Here is a 15,416-nt window from a genome sequence, read left to right on the forward strand (position 1 = left end):
GGCGACATCTTCAGGAAGTCATAGAGTTCAAGATGAACCTGCACGGATCGCACAAACCGTTGATAGGTGGGTGGCGAAAAAAAGAGCTGCCAAGATGTATGAGACTGGTCAATCATCTCGACCACATCTCCCACATTCTTCTGAAGATAACACTTTATCTCAATTCTTTGAGAAAAGTGTCAAAATTGAAGACAAGATGGAAATTATTGAAAGGAGGACTACTCATCTCTCTGGAAGAGTGCGAAGGCTAGAAGGACAAAGGACACGAGATCAGGAATCGGTGATGGATGTCCATCATCGTATAAATTTTGCTTATAATGACATGATTACTCACGATGCTAGGATTGCAGAGTTAGAGCTCTACAATCAAACCTTAAGAAATGAAGAACGCACGGGAAGTATTGAGCAGAGAACTCAAGCACTTGAAGAGCAAGTGGTTAATGTCACTGACGTGCTGGGTCATCACTTAGGTTTCTGGCAGATAAGCTTCAACTAGTGGTTATGTAAATAGAGAAAATCAGACTAGTTAAGGCGAAAAGGGGAAAGTTTATAGCAAGGATGTAGAAAACCTTGCAAATTTTGCAATGTTTATAGAAACGTTTCTCTTATAAACCTAAATAAACTGATGTAACCACTGGTAATAATATGAAGCATACGTTACAGTAATCATTGTGTTGTCTATTATGGTTTACACTGTGAATAATAACTGGAATATTTAGTACTCGTGTATTAAATGATTAACAAAACTCATAAAATTCTTATTATTTATAATAGGAACTAAAACAAAATGCCTAGAAGGAGTAATCGGCTAAACCCTAACCGACCATCAGTACCACAACAACAACAACCGCAACCACCACCAGAAATAAACCCCTCAATAAGTACAATACAAATTGAAGAAATCATAGCTCAAAGAATTGCTGCGGCTCTATCTAATGTCACAAGAGATAGAGTTAGAAATGAAGGCCATGTAGGGACCGCTAGAACATGTACCTACAAAGATTTTATGAATTGCAGGCCAAAAAGCTTTCATGGAAATGAAGGGGTAGTTAATTTGACGAGGTGGATAGACAAGACAGAGTCCGTCTTTCAAATAAGCTTCTGCCCAAATGATTGTAAAGTACGATTTGCAGCATGTACTTTCGCTGATGCAGCACTCACATGGTGGAACAACCATGTGAATACCATGGGAATTGATACTGAAAATTTCATGAAATGGGAGGAGCTAAAAATGATGCTAGTAGAGGAGTATTGTCCTAGGGAGGAGATACATAAATTGGAACAAGAACTGTGGACCCTAACCATGAAGGGTTCAGAGATAAAAGCTTATACCGCTAGATTTAATGATCTTGCTGTAATGTGTCCATCACTTGTAACCCCTGAATATAAAACGATTGAGCGATATATATGGGGTTTAGCATCGCAAATCAAAGGAATGGTGATCGCATCAAAGCCTACGATTTATGACAGCACCAAGAGGATAGCTCAACAGCTAACCCTCACATAGATCCAAGGAACATAAGTGGTCTCAAAGGCTGAGTCTCCCAAATCTAGAACAAACAAGCGCAAGTTTAATAGGAAGAATCCCAAACAATCATCTGAGAAAAGACAAGAAGTGGAAACCAATTATGCAACTACAATAGCAGTACCTACGCAACCAAAATCTTCATGGTGCAATCAATGCAAACATCATCATCCAGGTGATTGTTTTGTCTGCATGAAGTGCAAGAAAAAGGGGCATACTGCTAGTTACTGCAGGAGCACAACACATGCAACAGTCGATCAACAAACCAATAATGGGACAGGCCGTGGTGAAGGAAGAAAATGCTACGAGTGTGGGTAGGTTGGACATATCAAGAAAGAATGTCCAAAGTTAAGGAGCTAAGGAGGCATAGGACGTGGCAGGGCGTTTGTGATTGGTAGCGGAGAGGCTATCCAGGACCCTTCGGTCGTATCTGGTACATTTCTTATAGATAATTTATATGCTTCTATACTCTTCGACTCTGGAGCAGATCGAAGTTTTATAACTCCGACATTTAGAAAATTGTTAAGCCATAAGTCTAGCATATTAAAAGAAATCTATGAAGTAGAAATCGCTAATGGTCAAACTGAGAAAACACATGAAATCTTAGAAAACTGTATGTTAACTCTTAATAACTACCTTTTTCACGTCAACCTCATGCCAATGCCTATCAGTAGTTTTGATGTTATAATTGGCATGGATTGGTTATCTTCACACCGCGCCAAAATTCTATGTCATGAGAAAGCCATACGACTACCCTTACGAAACGGTGAAGCCCTGATTATCTATGGCGATAAATCTGGGAAGAACCTCAAAGTCATCTATTGTACTAAGACCCAGAAATATCTACATAAGAAATGTAGCGCATTCTTAGCCCACATTGTAGATAGGAAGAGAAAGACAAAAGAAATCAAGGACATACCTCAAGTACGTGATTTCCCTGACGTGTTTCCTGAAGATCTACCTGGAATACCTCCCGTCCGACAAGTCGAGTTTCGAATCGACTTAATTCCAGGAGCAACACCAGTAATGAAATCTCCTTATCGGTTGGCTCCATCTGAAATGCCGGAATTGTCTAGCCAACTACAAGAACTTCTTGACAAAGGTTTTATCCGACCAAGTTTTTCACCTTGGGGAGCACCAATCTTGTTTGTCAAGAAGAAGGACGGATCCTTTCGAATGTGTATTGACTATCGGGAGTTGAACAAGCTAACGATCAAGAATCGTTATCCGCTTCTGAGAATTGATGATTTATTCGATCAACTGCAAGGATCCAGCTACTACTCAAAGATAGATCTTAGATCAGGATACCATCAACTCAGAGTACAAGAAGACGACATTCCAAAAACAACATTTAGAACTCGTTATGGTCATTATGAGTTCTTAGTTATGTCTTTTGGATTAACCAATGCCCCAGCAGTGTTTATGGATCTCATGAATCGTGTTTGCAAACCATACTTGGATAAATTCGTGATTGTATTTATCGATGATATATTGATATATTCACGAACCAAGGAAGAACATGGTCAACACCTGCAAATAATCTTGGAACTACTAAGAAAAGAAAAGTTGTACGCTAAATTCTCCAAATGTGAGTTTTGGATTAAAGAAGTACAATTTTTAGGTCATGTAGTTAGCAACGAATGAATTCATGTTGACCCATCCAAATTTGAAGCAATCGGGAATTGGGAAGCACCAAAGACGCCAACAGAGGTGCGTCAATTCCTAGGACTTGCTGGCTATTACCGTAGATTCGTAGAGAATTTATCCAAAATAGCCAAGCCACTTACAACACTAACCCATAAGAATACGAAGTTCAACTGGGAAGACAAACAAGAAGTTGCTTTTCAGAAACTGAAGCAAATGTTGTGTAGTGCACCAATCCTAACCCTTCCATATGGAACAGAAGATTTCGTTGTATACTGCGACGCATCAAATCAAGGATTGGGATGTCTGTTGATGCAAAGAGGAAAAGTTATCGCCAACGCATCACGACAACTTAAGATGCATGAGAATAATTACACTACCCATGATCTTGAATTGGGAGCTGTAATTTTTGCACTAAAAATTTGGAGACATTACTGATACGGTACCAAGTGTACTATTTTTACCGACCACAAGAGTCTCCAACACATCTTCGACCAAAAAGATCTTAATATGAGACAAAGAAGATGGGTTGAATTGTTGAATGATTACGAATGTGAGATTCGTTATCATCCCGGAAATGGAAATGTGGTAGCAGATGCCTTGAGCCGGAAAGAATATATTAAACCCCGACGGGTACGAGCATTAACTATAACTATCCATTCTAACTTTACCGCACAAATTAGAGAAGCTCAGCTTGAGGCTCTAAAAGAAGAAAACATCAAGAACGAAGCTTTGCGAGGAATGGAAAAGCAATTTATACGAAAAGATGACGAAATACAATACTTTATGAACCGAGTTACGACGCCTAGGTTCGGTGAATTCAGGGACTTGGTCTTAGAAGAAGCCCACAAGTCTAGATATTCTATGCATCCAGGTCCTGACAAAATGTACTTAGATTTAAAAGTACATTGTTGGTGGCCAAACATGAAGGCAGAAATTGCTACTTATGTGAGCAAATGTTTGACTTGTTCGAGAGTAAAGGCAGAACATCAAAAGCCTTCAGGTTTACTTCAACAACCGGAAATACCTGAATGGAAATGGGAGCATATATCAATGGACTTCATCACTAAGTTACCTAAAACTCCTAGTGGGTCCGACACTATTTGGGTGATAATCGATAGGTTGACTAAGTCCGCCCATTTCTTACCAATTAAGGAGAACGACAAGATGGAGAAGCTGACTAGAGTTTATCTTAAGGAAATTGTCAGATTGCATGGAGTTCCAAATTCTATTATTTCTGACCGTGATAGTAGATTCACTTCACGATTTTGGCAATCTCTACAAAAATCCTTAGGAACACGTCTACACATGAGTACAGCTTACCATCCACAGACTGATGGTCAGAGTGAGAGAACCATTCAGACTTTAGAAGATATGCTCCGAGCCTGTGTAATAGACTTTAGAAATGCGTGGGATACTCATTTACCGTTAATTGAGTTTTCCTACAACAATAGTCATCACACCAGCATCAAGGCTGCACCGTTTGAGGCTCTTTATGGACGAAAATGTCGTTCCCCAGTGTGTTGGGCAGAAGTTGGAGATACGCAGATGGCCATAGAACATACAGGCGATACCTTAAGTACTGGACCAGAAATAATCCACGAGACAACTGAAAAGATCGTGCAAATTAAGGATCGATTAAAGGCTGCACGTGATCGTCAAAAGAGCTATGCTGACGTAAGACGTAAGCCTTTAGAATTCCAAGTTCGAGATAAAGTAATGTTGAAGGTCTCTCCTTGGAAAGGTGTAATTCGATTCGGGAAACGAGGCACACTAAACCCACGATATATAGGACCTTTTGAAATTCTGGCAAGAATTGGTTCCGTCGCATACCAACTCAAGTTGGCTCAAGAACTAAGTAATGTGCATGATGTTTTTCACGTATCAAATTTCAAAAGATGTCTTTCCGATGACACTCTTGTTATACCTCTCGAAGAGATACAAGTCAATACGAAACTCAACTTTGTAGAAGAACCTGTTGAGATTATGGATCGAGAAGTCAAACGATTAAAGCAAAGTCATATTCCTATAGTGAAAGTTCGATGGAACTCTTTGCGAGGACCTGAATTTACTTGGGAACGTAAAGATCAGATGAAAGAAAAATACCCCCAACTCTTTTACGAAACCCCATCCATATGATAAATTTCGGGACGAAATTATTCTAACGGGGGGAGAATGTAACACTAGTCAAAATAGGTCAATAGACAATCACATGTGATTATGCCAATCATGTAATGTGATTATGTTAACCTAGTAATGTGGTAAGATTGTTATGTAGTTCATGATAAATTCTAATACAAATATGAACCTTCTTTATGGTACAACTCAAAGTATACGTCCATACGATTCCAAAAATATAGAGAATATTTGAATCTGACTTCGCATGAAGAAGTTATGATAAACCGAACACTATAAATCTCTATAATAAGAGGAATTTAAAATAGAGAATTGTAGTACTCGTAAATACCTACGTGTGGATATAAAGAACGTCAAAAAAGGAGTTCGTATGCAAAAGTTATGGCCTTCCGAAGATATCGTTGTCAGAAACCCTAATTTAACTGAACTCACGACGTGAGCATAAAAACTCACGACGTGAGGACTCAAACCGCCACATTTCGGATCTAGAAGGTGTGACGAGGCTGCGAGGGGATAAGATCCAAACTCACGACGTGAACAAGGAGTTTTTCACGACGTGAGGAGTCACATGGCCACCTTCCGAAGCTAGGGACGTAAATGGCAAGTCTACGGGATGAACATGCAAGACTCACGACGTGTGCCTTATGAATTTTTGAATTTTTAAGTGGTGAGGAAAATGAATCATGAAGAAGAAGAAGAGGGCATGAAGAAGAAACCAAATCTTGGTTGCGTGTTGCTTTAATAGATTATTTGTTTTTTTTTTTTCAAAACAGCAAATATCCAAGCGGAAGCCCCTTTTGTCTTTTAGAGCAAAGACTCGGGTCTCGAGCTCCTTTACAAGGCAAACCCTCAGCCTTTTTTTGGGAATTCCAAGGAAAATTCCGAACGAGTGGCCACGAATAGGAGTCAAACTCCCCACCTCTGCCCCTCAATGGGTATAAACCCTACACCTCTTCCCCAGCTAGGTTGGGCTTCATTGGTAACAGGTTATTTGTTAGTTTAGGGATTTAGAATGCCTAAAAAAAGATTAGTGACGATTTAAAACAGTAGATGAAAAAAACGCTGGCTGAGATAATATTTCCTAGATTTGCCCTCTCGTTCTCCTAGCCTTACGTGATTTCTTTCTCTCCTTGTGCCAGTCGCAATTTCTTCCACAACTCGTACCACCTCCGACATCTATGTTGGTTCCTCTCACCTCCGACCAACGCCTTGGTCGCCTAACCTAAGCTCCGGCCTCCTTCCAGCAGTAAGAAAAACCCCATCTTTTTCCTCCTTTTTTATTTTATTTTTTTCCAGGTATATATTTATTTTTTCGATTTTTCTGCCATGTATTATCTTAGATGTTGTCCTCGTCTTCATATCATCTACTTTGGAGCTGTATATGATTTTATGTACAAGTTTGAAGCATCAAAGTGTAATGGTTTGGTATGCACGTTAACTATTTGATAAAATGCCTGAACAAAATCAGATGAATTTCTTTGTTTGTGAAATCAGATTATGTATGTATATGTGAAATAAGATTATATATGAATTTCTTTGTTTTTTTTTTCTCCAAGTGGGGTAGAAATCTGAAGAATTTCCATGTTCTTCTCCATGTTGGTAGAAATCTTATGTATGTATGAAATCTGATCCATGTTGGTACTTCTTTATGCTTCTCTATGTTGGTACTTCTCCATGCTCATCCTTGTGACGGTGTTTTTCATGCTCATGCTTGTGACGATGTTTATGTGAAGGTTCTGATGGTGAAAGGGAATCCTCAAAGAGAAGAACAGTTTCATCATATTTTCCTAGATTGAAGATCTCTTGGTCATCAGCAAGAAGTTTGTGTTCATGTGCAGATTCTGGTTCAATAATGCTCGTAATATCACAACTCATTTATTAACTATGGACCTATGGCATCAAACTTGCAAATCTGAGATTTGCGATTAAATAAAATCTCTAATCGGTCGATTTCACTTTTAATTTTTCTTCTTGTTCATCCATGGTGCTCAATAGCGAACGATGGTAGTGGTTGAAGGATGTTCATGAACAGGAACACGATCATAGAACATGAATGAAACCTGAATATTATAAAATATTTATAATTTTGAGTTTATATAATTTTACAATAATAATAATATTAATAATAATTTAAAAACAATTAATTTATTTACCGAAAAATCCATGGATGATGTTTCACTGACATGTGTATTAGTCATAACAGAAGGGTAAACGGTCATTTTCAGAAATTAGCATAGTCAGATGCATAATCAAACAACATTGTTTCAGTTAGCGACAGATGCGTTTAACTTAGTCAGACCCTAACTCTGTCAAATCTGACTCGGTCAACAAGTATCAGATAGCCCCTTCAGAGATAAATGACACTTATAATGATATTGCTTCTAAATGATTAATCATAGTTATAGGAATATTGTTTCTAAAATGCTTGCCACTTCAGAGACAGAACAACCAACAACTATGTCTTTCAAATTCACAACACAAATCTTGCGACACATAGTTAAATTTCGCCCTCACATTTATAATAAAAAAAAAATTAAAAATGCATAATCGAATTTATAATAACTTTCATTTATTGGAGGGCTTTTTCTTGTGTTTAGTACAAACAACAATGCCAAAGCTTTATTTACGTGATATACATATACTTTTTCAACATACAACAATATTCAGTAGATCATAAGGTACATAGCTATGCATGAGAAATTTCAATGGTTTTAGAAACTTGTCAAGCCAATCACTCACTTCTTTAAGCATTCATGATGTCACTTCATGTCCAATTCCTGGTTCGATTATCACCTAAATTTCATTAACAGGAAATCCCATTATTACCTCATATACAACACAATATTACATCATATAACATTATCCTTTACTTTTTTTTACCAATGTAGACAATCTACTCAATTTATTACCCATAATAGTAACATACTAATAATCTCTGGGAGAAAGTACGTAGCTATTCCATGCAATTTGTTCATTTAGAAAAAGCAAGAAACATTGGTGAAAAGTCAAGAGTCAAAAGTCAACACCTTGAAACATTGGGCATCTTCGAAGGCTTTTTGTGTTTTTAATATGGTAACAACAATACCTTCGTTCATTTCACCATTTATAATCAACAAAGGGCGTGGTGCAATGAGTGGCACCGTATAAGGTGAGTCAAACTCAGATGCTAAACCAGGAGCTATTCTGTTCAAAACCTGGTCAAAATAGTAGCACAACAACAACAGTTAGACGCCAGCAGAATGCCACGTCAGCAACACATTTAGCAATCTTTATGGAACATACCTTTTCCACAACCTCTTTGTCAATGGCTTCCTTCCCTAAATCAATCCTTGCTACTGAAGAAAAAGAATATAAATGCACCATCACAAAATCATGCAAAAGAAATTATAATTTAGAAAGAGTGCATGTGCTAGCTATAGCTGTAAGATTTTTAAAACAAATATATATATATATATATATATATATATATAGACACACACACACACATATTTTAAGAGAACTTTTAAACAATTTTTATAAATATATTTGAGGAAATAAATGAGAGAAATTTGTACAAATTTACAGTTCAAAGTCGTTAAACACCGATATATAACTTAACTTACATGTTTTATTAAACATAGAAATAATAACATATAAAAAGTAGAGATTTTATATTTCTTTTGTAAAGAAGTGTCATAATTACCTTCAAACACAGGCTTCATACTGTCAACTTGAGCTTCCCATTGATCATTATCTATGGCCCACCGAAAGCTCTACACATTCATATTAAGTTAGTAGGTTAGATTAAGTGTTAAATTAAGCCCATTAAGTCAAAAATAAACAATACCTGAACAGCATTTACGGGGACAGCAACTGAATAACGTGTGTCAGCAAAAGCAGCAAACCATGCACTCATTCCTGCATCACATATCATAAATGAGTTATGGAATTAAAGGCATAATAACTCATAACAAAAGAATATATATATATATATATATATATATATATATATATATATATATATATATATATATATATACACACACACACACTCATGTTATTTCTAGATGATGTGTTTAATAAAATATTAAAATTCAAACTCCAAGCGAATTCCCAGTGATTCCTATCTTGGAATGGTCTATATCAGGTCTTTGGGTGGTTAGATAATCTGCCAACTTTATAAGGTCCCACACCTAAAACATAATAAATGTTAAACATTTGGGCATTAAAAGTATATAATGAATGTCATTTGAAAAATTCAAGAGTGAAGAAGTATAACCGTGTCATATATAAATGGCATTGTATCACCATTTTTCCATGATGAAACAAGAGCCTGGATCCAGAATATATGAAATTGAAGTTATATTTATGCTTTGAGATAATGAAAGATGATTAGTATATTATCCATTGTAGTGTCAAAAATCTACTCAACTACAGCAACGAAAAATTGGTTTCTATATGAATCACATTGCTATAATTGGATAGATTTTCTTCAATGTAGGATGCTATAATAAATAAATATATGAAAGTATGTTGTTATTTCTTATTTTCTTGCATTTAGCCCTATTCTTTTTTGGCATAAACCAAATAAAATTAAAGAAAAGTTTCGGTGCTCACATCTTGATAGGCGGTGGGGGTTTTGGCACGTTCTCCATGGTAACGAGAATCAATGGCAATTGCAATATATCCACGTGAAGCATAATCCTGAATTGAAAGGAAGAACTCGTTAGATCAAAGTCTTTTGTCAAATGAAGAAATGACCAGTCTACCCTTTGTTTGCATTTGAAGGATGTAGAAAAACAACAGCTGGTCTTTTCGATTGTGTGCTTTCTTTCATGCTCAAAATGAGGACAGGCAGTAGCCCTTGCTCTGATTCCTAATTTTAATAAAATAATAAGTTTCACATATTAAACTTTATGCATCATATATTGATATTACAAATTTGATCTTGTTTTCCATATTCCAAAGTATGTAGTTATTTTCTTAGATATCTTTTAAGCATCATATATTCATATTAAACTTTATCCGGTCAACATCCAATGAGAAAAAAGAAACATGGTCTAAGTTACCTCAGTGGTTAAGTAAAAGTGTTCTTCATTTAGCAGTTCCTCGGAGGTAGACATCATTGGTTTCCGGTAGGATTTCATTGCCTGATAGTGGTAAATAAGATAACTTCTAACAAAGATTAACAGAAAGCTAAAGCATCATATATTCATATTAAACTTTATCCGGTCAACATCCAATGAGACAAAAGAAACATGGTCTAAGTTACCTCAGTGGTTAAGTAAAAGTTTTCTTCATTTAGCAGTTCCTCGGAGGTAGACCGGCTCATTGGTTTCCGGTAGGATCTCATTGCCTGATAGTGTTAAATAAGATAACTTCTAACAAAGATTAACAGAAAGGTAAAGTATATGTCAAGTAATATCCACCTTAAAGTCCACCAATTCAGTAGGATTTGTCTGAAATAAGGGATGCTCCACGGGCTTTGCAGGTAGTGTCAGAAGTGGAACTGAAAACAAAAATTAGCAGAAATATAATATGAATCCAGATTTTGACAAATAAAGAGATGAACTCATATTTCAATGAAATTATTGATAAACATAATCGTGGTTGGATAAGAGTGATAACAGTAGTTATTGATGATAAAAGTTAAACTTAATTCCTCTCATAACAAGACAATGAGAGATAAAGAACAAAGTTTGGTGTTGTTTTTTTACCTAATGGGGTCATGACTTAATCTGGTAAGCCAGTTATGTTTCTTACTAGATTGAGGAAACTGTTGATATTCATAAACAAATTTAGATACATAAAACGCATGCACAAAAGTTAACTCGGATCTCCATAGCCACTATCTTAGCTCAAAAGAAATCTACTACGACTAGCTGTCTAGCAGCAATGTCTATCCCATCGCCACTATCTTAGCTCAAAAGTTTGTAGAGATTGTCCTCACTGCTGTCCTCTTCTTGAAGGTGCTCATAATGAAGTTCAAGTGATGGGCTGTATATGAGGATATCGTCGAAGAATACCAAGACCAAATGAAGAGTAACCGCGTTGATGGCACGAAAGTCCACACAAAAACCCCATGTACCATCTTTTTTTCAAACGAGAAGCACTGGTGAAGAGAATGGACATTGGCTAGGTTGTATGACACTGCCAGTAAGCATCTGGTCTGAGTTTGTAAGGCTAGAGGGAGTGGGCGCGACTGAGGCCGCACTCCCCTTGCCACATAAGCACAAACACCACCCCATGGGTGCGGTAGAGGGTGCAGTGCGGCATTCCAAGGGAGCACTCCTTCAAACAACATGATTGGTTCCTTTTTCTTACCTCCCTCTGATTGGTCCCTTTTATTTACTAAAATAAATAAATAAAAAAATACCCAAGTGTGGCACCACTCCTTGGGTGTGGTATGAAACCACACTTTTGTGGTAATGGGTGAGGTGGCGCCTACGTGTCATTACGGTTTCATGAGGGAGTGCGGCACCACTCCCTCCATTGGGTGTCACTAATACCATTGGAATCATCATTGTCGGATATTAATAAGAATTCAGATCGGTGTTTTTGTAATGCATCGGGAGATAAACGGGTGAAGGGTAATTCCGGGTTTGGTTTGGGTTGGGGTTGTAGTAGCGGTGGGTTGGATGAGTTTGTGACAGTGGAGGTGCAGTGGGGTCATAGACTCAGTCAACTTTCAAGAGTTGCTCCTTTAATCCCTAAAATGGATGGGTATTTTGATTGTTCTTTTGGGCCTGGTTGCAGCTTTTGGAGTAGCAAGGTGAACCCCATTGTTGTTGGGTTGGGCTACGACAATATCATTAATGGTGGTACTTCATCGAATAGCCGATTCTATGGTGATTCATGATGGGGATTTGATTTTTGATATCTCTAACGAACATCGATCAATGGAGATTAATAGTTTGTTGTTCTTCATGATTGCATCTTCCTTTCTAATAAAGGTGAAAATTTCATACATACCTTTTGTTTTTGGTAAACATATTGTTCAACTTTGGCCTATTAAACATATGTTCTACAAAATCCATCCACACATTAACTCAAAATTGGTGTAAAACCAAAACAAGAGATGATTGCATCAAAAAACTTGATTATTGATTCCTACCCTAATGTGGAAGTACCAAGATCATTAAGCATAAGAATTAGATAATGGACCGTAAAAAATGGTTAAAGTTCATCCCTGAATACTGTAACAAAATGATTAAAGTGTAAATGCAAATAAACCATCATATGCTTTTTATCAAAAAATCTCCAATTTTACAAACTGTAATGTTTATTTCTTGTATTTATGCAAGAACCTTTGTTTGTAACAAAAATTAAATTATATTTTTCGTTTATTCTTCTATAAATAAAAATCTTGAGTGTAGGGCATGATTACAGCGAGTGTTCGCATGACTTGGGACTCCCTTACATAGGTCTTATGTTCAGTATGTGCTGTTGTCGATGATAGTAAGGTGTTGCTGCTTTCTTAGAATCAGTACCCAAAAAAAAGGCGCTACCAAGCTGCGCTACATCCCTTTCAGGGGGGACATACTGGACGTAACCACGGTCGCAGGTTCAAGTCCTGCTATACCCAAACCTAACTTGCACTATACTATGAGTAAGGATGCGTAGTAGCGCAAAGAGCACTCTTTGGCCTTTAGATTAGAGGCGCTTCGCCGTCTTTGAAGCACCTAGCTCCTTAACCTTCCTCGTGCCCTAGCCAGTGATGAATCCCCAGGAAGAGAGGACCAGAAGGATGCACATATTGCTATGAAAGTGCGATCCACAAACGGACGCATGGGACTATGCCTTCCCCTTACCGCACCGCAGGCGGACGCGCGGCACCCTCCATGGACCTTGTATGTCTTAGGACTTGGCGGGCATTCTTTCCAGCCTGACTCAAATACAAATAGGAGGTGGGTTTGTTTGGTCGTTCTCTGCTGCATTGGTGTTTTCACTCCCCACTGAGGGTCTCTCCTGTCCGGCTCGATATGAACAAGGTAGGCTGGTGTCAGGTTATTGAAGGTTTATGGCTGGTTTGTACCAGTAGCGCTATTTCAAGGTACATACTTTGTTTTGATGTGTTCTTTTTTGAAATTGTATTAAAGTAAACATTTTTAATTCTTTTTTTTTTTTTTGTATAGAAGAGGATGTAACTGAACCTGCATTTGATGATATTACACCTCGAAACAACTTTTTGTAGATATTTCGATCAAGGTATGGATGTCAGATGAAGTAATCTTCTAGTTTAAACAACTTTTTGTAACTTAAATAGAGAAACTTATAATATTATATACCTATTAATTAGAATTATGACGAAAAAAATATTTTGAAACCAAGTGGCGGCCCAGCCAAATAAAGTTTGAACTGAAGAAACAAAACTCATATACAAATTTACACCGTCTTAGTTTTTTTGTTTACTAGATTGAGGAAATTGTCGATATTCATAAACATATCTAGATACATAAAACGCACAGAATTAAGCTCGGATCTCCATAGCCACTATTTTAGCAAAAAAGAAATCTTATACTATTACTGGCAATCTAGCTGCAATGTCTATCCTAGAACAACTCCTTATTTTTGTATATTGCATCGTATGAGAGTAGAGGAGAGCACGATATGAGCCCAAATATTCGCAACAAATCAACATCAAAATTGACCAAATCTATGAAAGAAGCTTACTTGGACGACAACCGCGACTAAGAAGAACTTCAAGGTATTGTGAACGGAGGTTGGCTGCTGATTCGACGGGCTCCATCTTCTCAAAATTTCGACGAGCAATGGTGACATGAACACGTTGAGATAATATGTTGTGTTTATATTTATAGTAGAGTAATTGCGATATGGGAGTAGGTGAGAGTGATGGAACACCTCGAATATGTGGTGGTTGTATTTGTACCTAATAGAGTGTGAATAGAGAGAACAAATTACTGAAATGGTCCCTATTGTTTGCAAAAATTTCACGTTTGATTCCTATGTTTTCTTTTGCACTTGGGCGGTCCCTAAGTATTGATTTTATTGTGTTTTTCATCCCTCATAGAGCTAAAAAAGACTATATTGCCCTTTATCATTAAATTTTTTTCATTTTTTATATTATTAGTTTGTTATTAAATAATATAAATTATTAAATAAACTTGAAATTGGACCCACCCAAAACCCTACACCCCTGATGTCCTCTCTCGTTTCGGTTCATCTGCATTGCAAACCATCGGCCACTGTCGAAAAACACCAAACACTACCAGAAAACACCACCAGATGTCATCATCGTAAAACACCAGACGCACGAGGAAACCACAAGACACCACCGATCTAAACTCTAAATCGGAAAAAACCAGACGCACGAGGAAACCACAAGACACCACTGATCTAAACTCTAAATATACTGATTTGCTCCATCAACCACCGATCTTCATCACCGGACGCCACTAGAAGCATCCTGCAACCAACATTTGTCATTGTTCGAAGGAGATTTGAAGTAGTGAGGGATGGAGATCTGGTTCATGAGTCACTTCTCTTCTTCTCGACGCCCCCATCCGGACATCATACCATCGATTGCATATGCTCCCTCCTCGCTCTTCCCTCTTCGCGATTGACTGCATCTGTCCTTCCTCGCTCATGCTCTCCGCTATCAGTTTTGTAAAGGGTTTAGGGGTAGTGGTGGTTCACTTTACTTGTCTTCCTCCTTTCTTGTCACTATGGCGGGGTTAGCTTCATGACACCGTAGTGGATCCCGGTGGTCATTGTTTCATGGTACTGTGACGGTGGTGGCTTCATGGCGATGATGGCAGGAGATCTAGAAGCTTTTGGTGTTTAGTAGCAGTTTTCAGGAAACGAAGGGAGAGATGTTTTCGAGGGAGGAGGTGTTTTCGGAAAGATAAGAGACAAAGATGGTGGTGGTGCTGATTGTTTCTTATTTGTCTGATGAAGCTTCCTCCGGTGGGAGGGATTCAGAAGCGGCGGTGAATTAAAATGAGAAAGAAGTACATGAGAAGTGTGTGGTGTAGGGTTTTGGGTGGGTTCCATTTTAAGGTTATTTAATAATTTATATTTATTAATAATAAACAAATGATAATAAAAAAAACTAAATAAGATAATGTCTACTAGGGGATGAAAAACACAATAAAAAACAAAACCTAGGGAC

The 15,416-nt window shown here is 37.5% G+C and overlaps 2 protein-coding genes across 4 annotated transcripts; both read right to left on the minus strand.

Annotated features, from left to right (window-relative positions):
• Positions 1-7,838: 7,838 nt before the first annotated feature.
• On the minus strand, positions 7,839-9,386 carry LOC145129740 (uncharacterized). The gene is made up of 6 exons (XM_079064523.1): positions 9,337-9,386; positions 9,132-9,202; positions 8,988-9,057; positions 8,588-8,640; positions 8,332-8,499; positions 7,839-8,098 (listed from the first exon to the last, which is right to left on the minus strand). Exons 1-6 carry the CDS (start codon positions 9,338-9,340, stop codon positions 8,057-8,059), a joined length of 408 nt encoding a protein of 135 aa, XP_078920649.1. The 5' UTR covers positions 9,341-9,386; the 3' UTR covers positions 7,839-8,056.
• Positions 9,347-14,134, minus strand: LOC145129739 (uncharacterized). 3 transcript variants are annotated; one of them, XM_079064521.1, is made up of 8 exons: positions 13,958-14,134; positions 10,714-10,793; positions 10,557-10,640; positions 10,354-10,434; positions 10,054-10,160; positions 9,902-9,988; positions 9,564-9,617; positions 9,347-9,477 (listed from the first exon to the last, which is right to left on the minus strand). In XM_079064521.1, exons 1-8 carry the CDS (start codon positions 14,031-14,033, stop codon positions 9,462-9,464), a joined length of 585 nt encoding a protein of 194 aa, XP_078920647.1. In that variant the 5' UTR covers positions 14,034-14,134; the 3' UTR covers positions 9,347-9,461. The 3 variants fall into 3 exon arrangements, with proteins under 3 accessions (XP_078920647.1, XP_078920646.1, XP_078920648.1); XM_079064520.1 differs by lacking the exon at positions 9,347-9,477 and having other exon boundaries at positions 9,479-9,617; XM_079064522.1 differs by lacking the exons at positions 9,347-9,477; positions 10,354-10,434 and having other exon boundaries at positions 9,479-9,617.
• Between the last annotated feature and the right edge of the window lie 1,282 nt (positions 14,135-15,416).

This window comes from Lactuca virosa, chromosome 8 (assembly GCF_052849685.1).
Source record: "Lactuca virosa cultivar CGN04683 chromosome 8, Lactuca_virosa_CGN04683_v6, whole genome shotgun sequence".
Taxonomy (NCBI): domain Eukaryota; kingdom Viridiplantae; phylum Streptophyta; class Magnoliopsida; order Asterales; family Asteraceae; genus Lactuca; species Lactuca virosa.

What these genes read in the sequence shown, in the direction of transcription:
- LOC145129740 (XM_079064523.1), bottom strand. An exon ending in TATGAAGCCTGTGTTTGAAG is followed by an intron (nt 8,641 to 8,987) that starts GTAATTATGACA and finishes CTTTTTCTTCAG; the next exon opens with TAGCAAGGATTGATTTAGGG. An exon ending in ACAAAGAGGTTGTGGAAAAG is followed by an intron (nt 8,500 to 8,587) that starts GTATGTTCCATA and finishes TATTTTGACCAG; the next exon opens with GTTTTGAACAGAATAGCTCC.
- LOC145129739 (XM_079064520.1), bottom strand. Translation starts at nt 14,033, where the DNA reads ATGGAGCCCGTCGAATCAGCAGCCAACCTCCGTTCACAATACCTTGAA. An exon ending in TAGTCGCGGTTGTCGTCCAA is followed by an intron (nt 10,794 to 13,957) that starts GTAAGCTTCTTT and finishes TTTTGTTTTCAG; the next exon opens with TTCCACTTCTGACACTACCT. An exon ending in CCTTCAAATGCAAACAAAGG is followed by an intron (nt 9,989 to 10,053) that starts GTAGACTGGTCA and finishes CTTTCAATTCAG; the next exon opens with GATTATGCTTCACGTGGATA.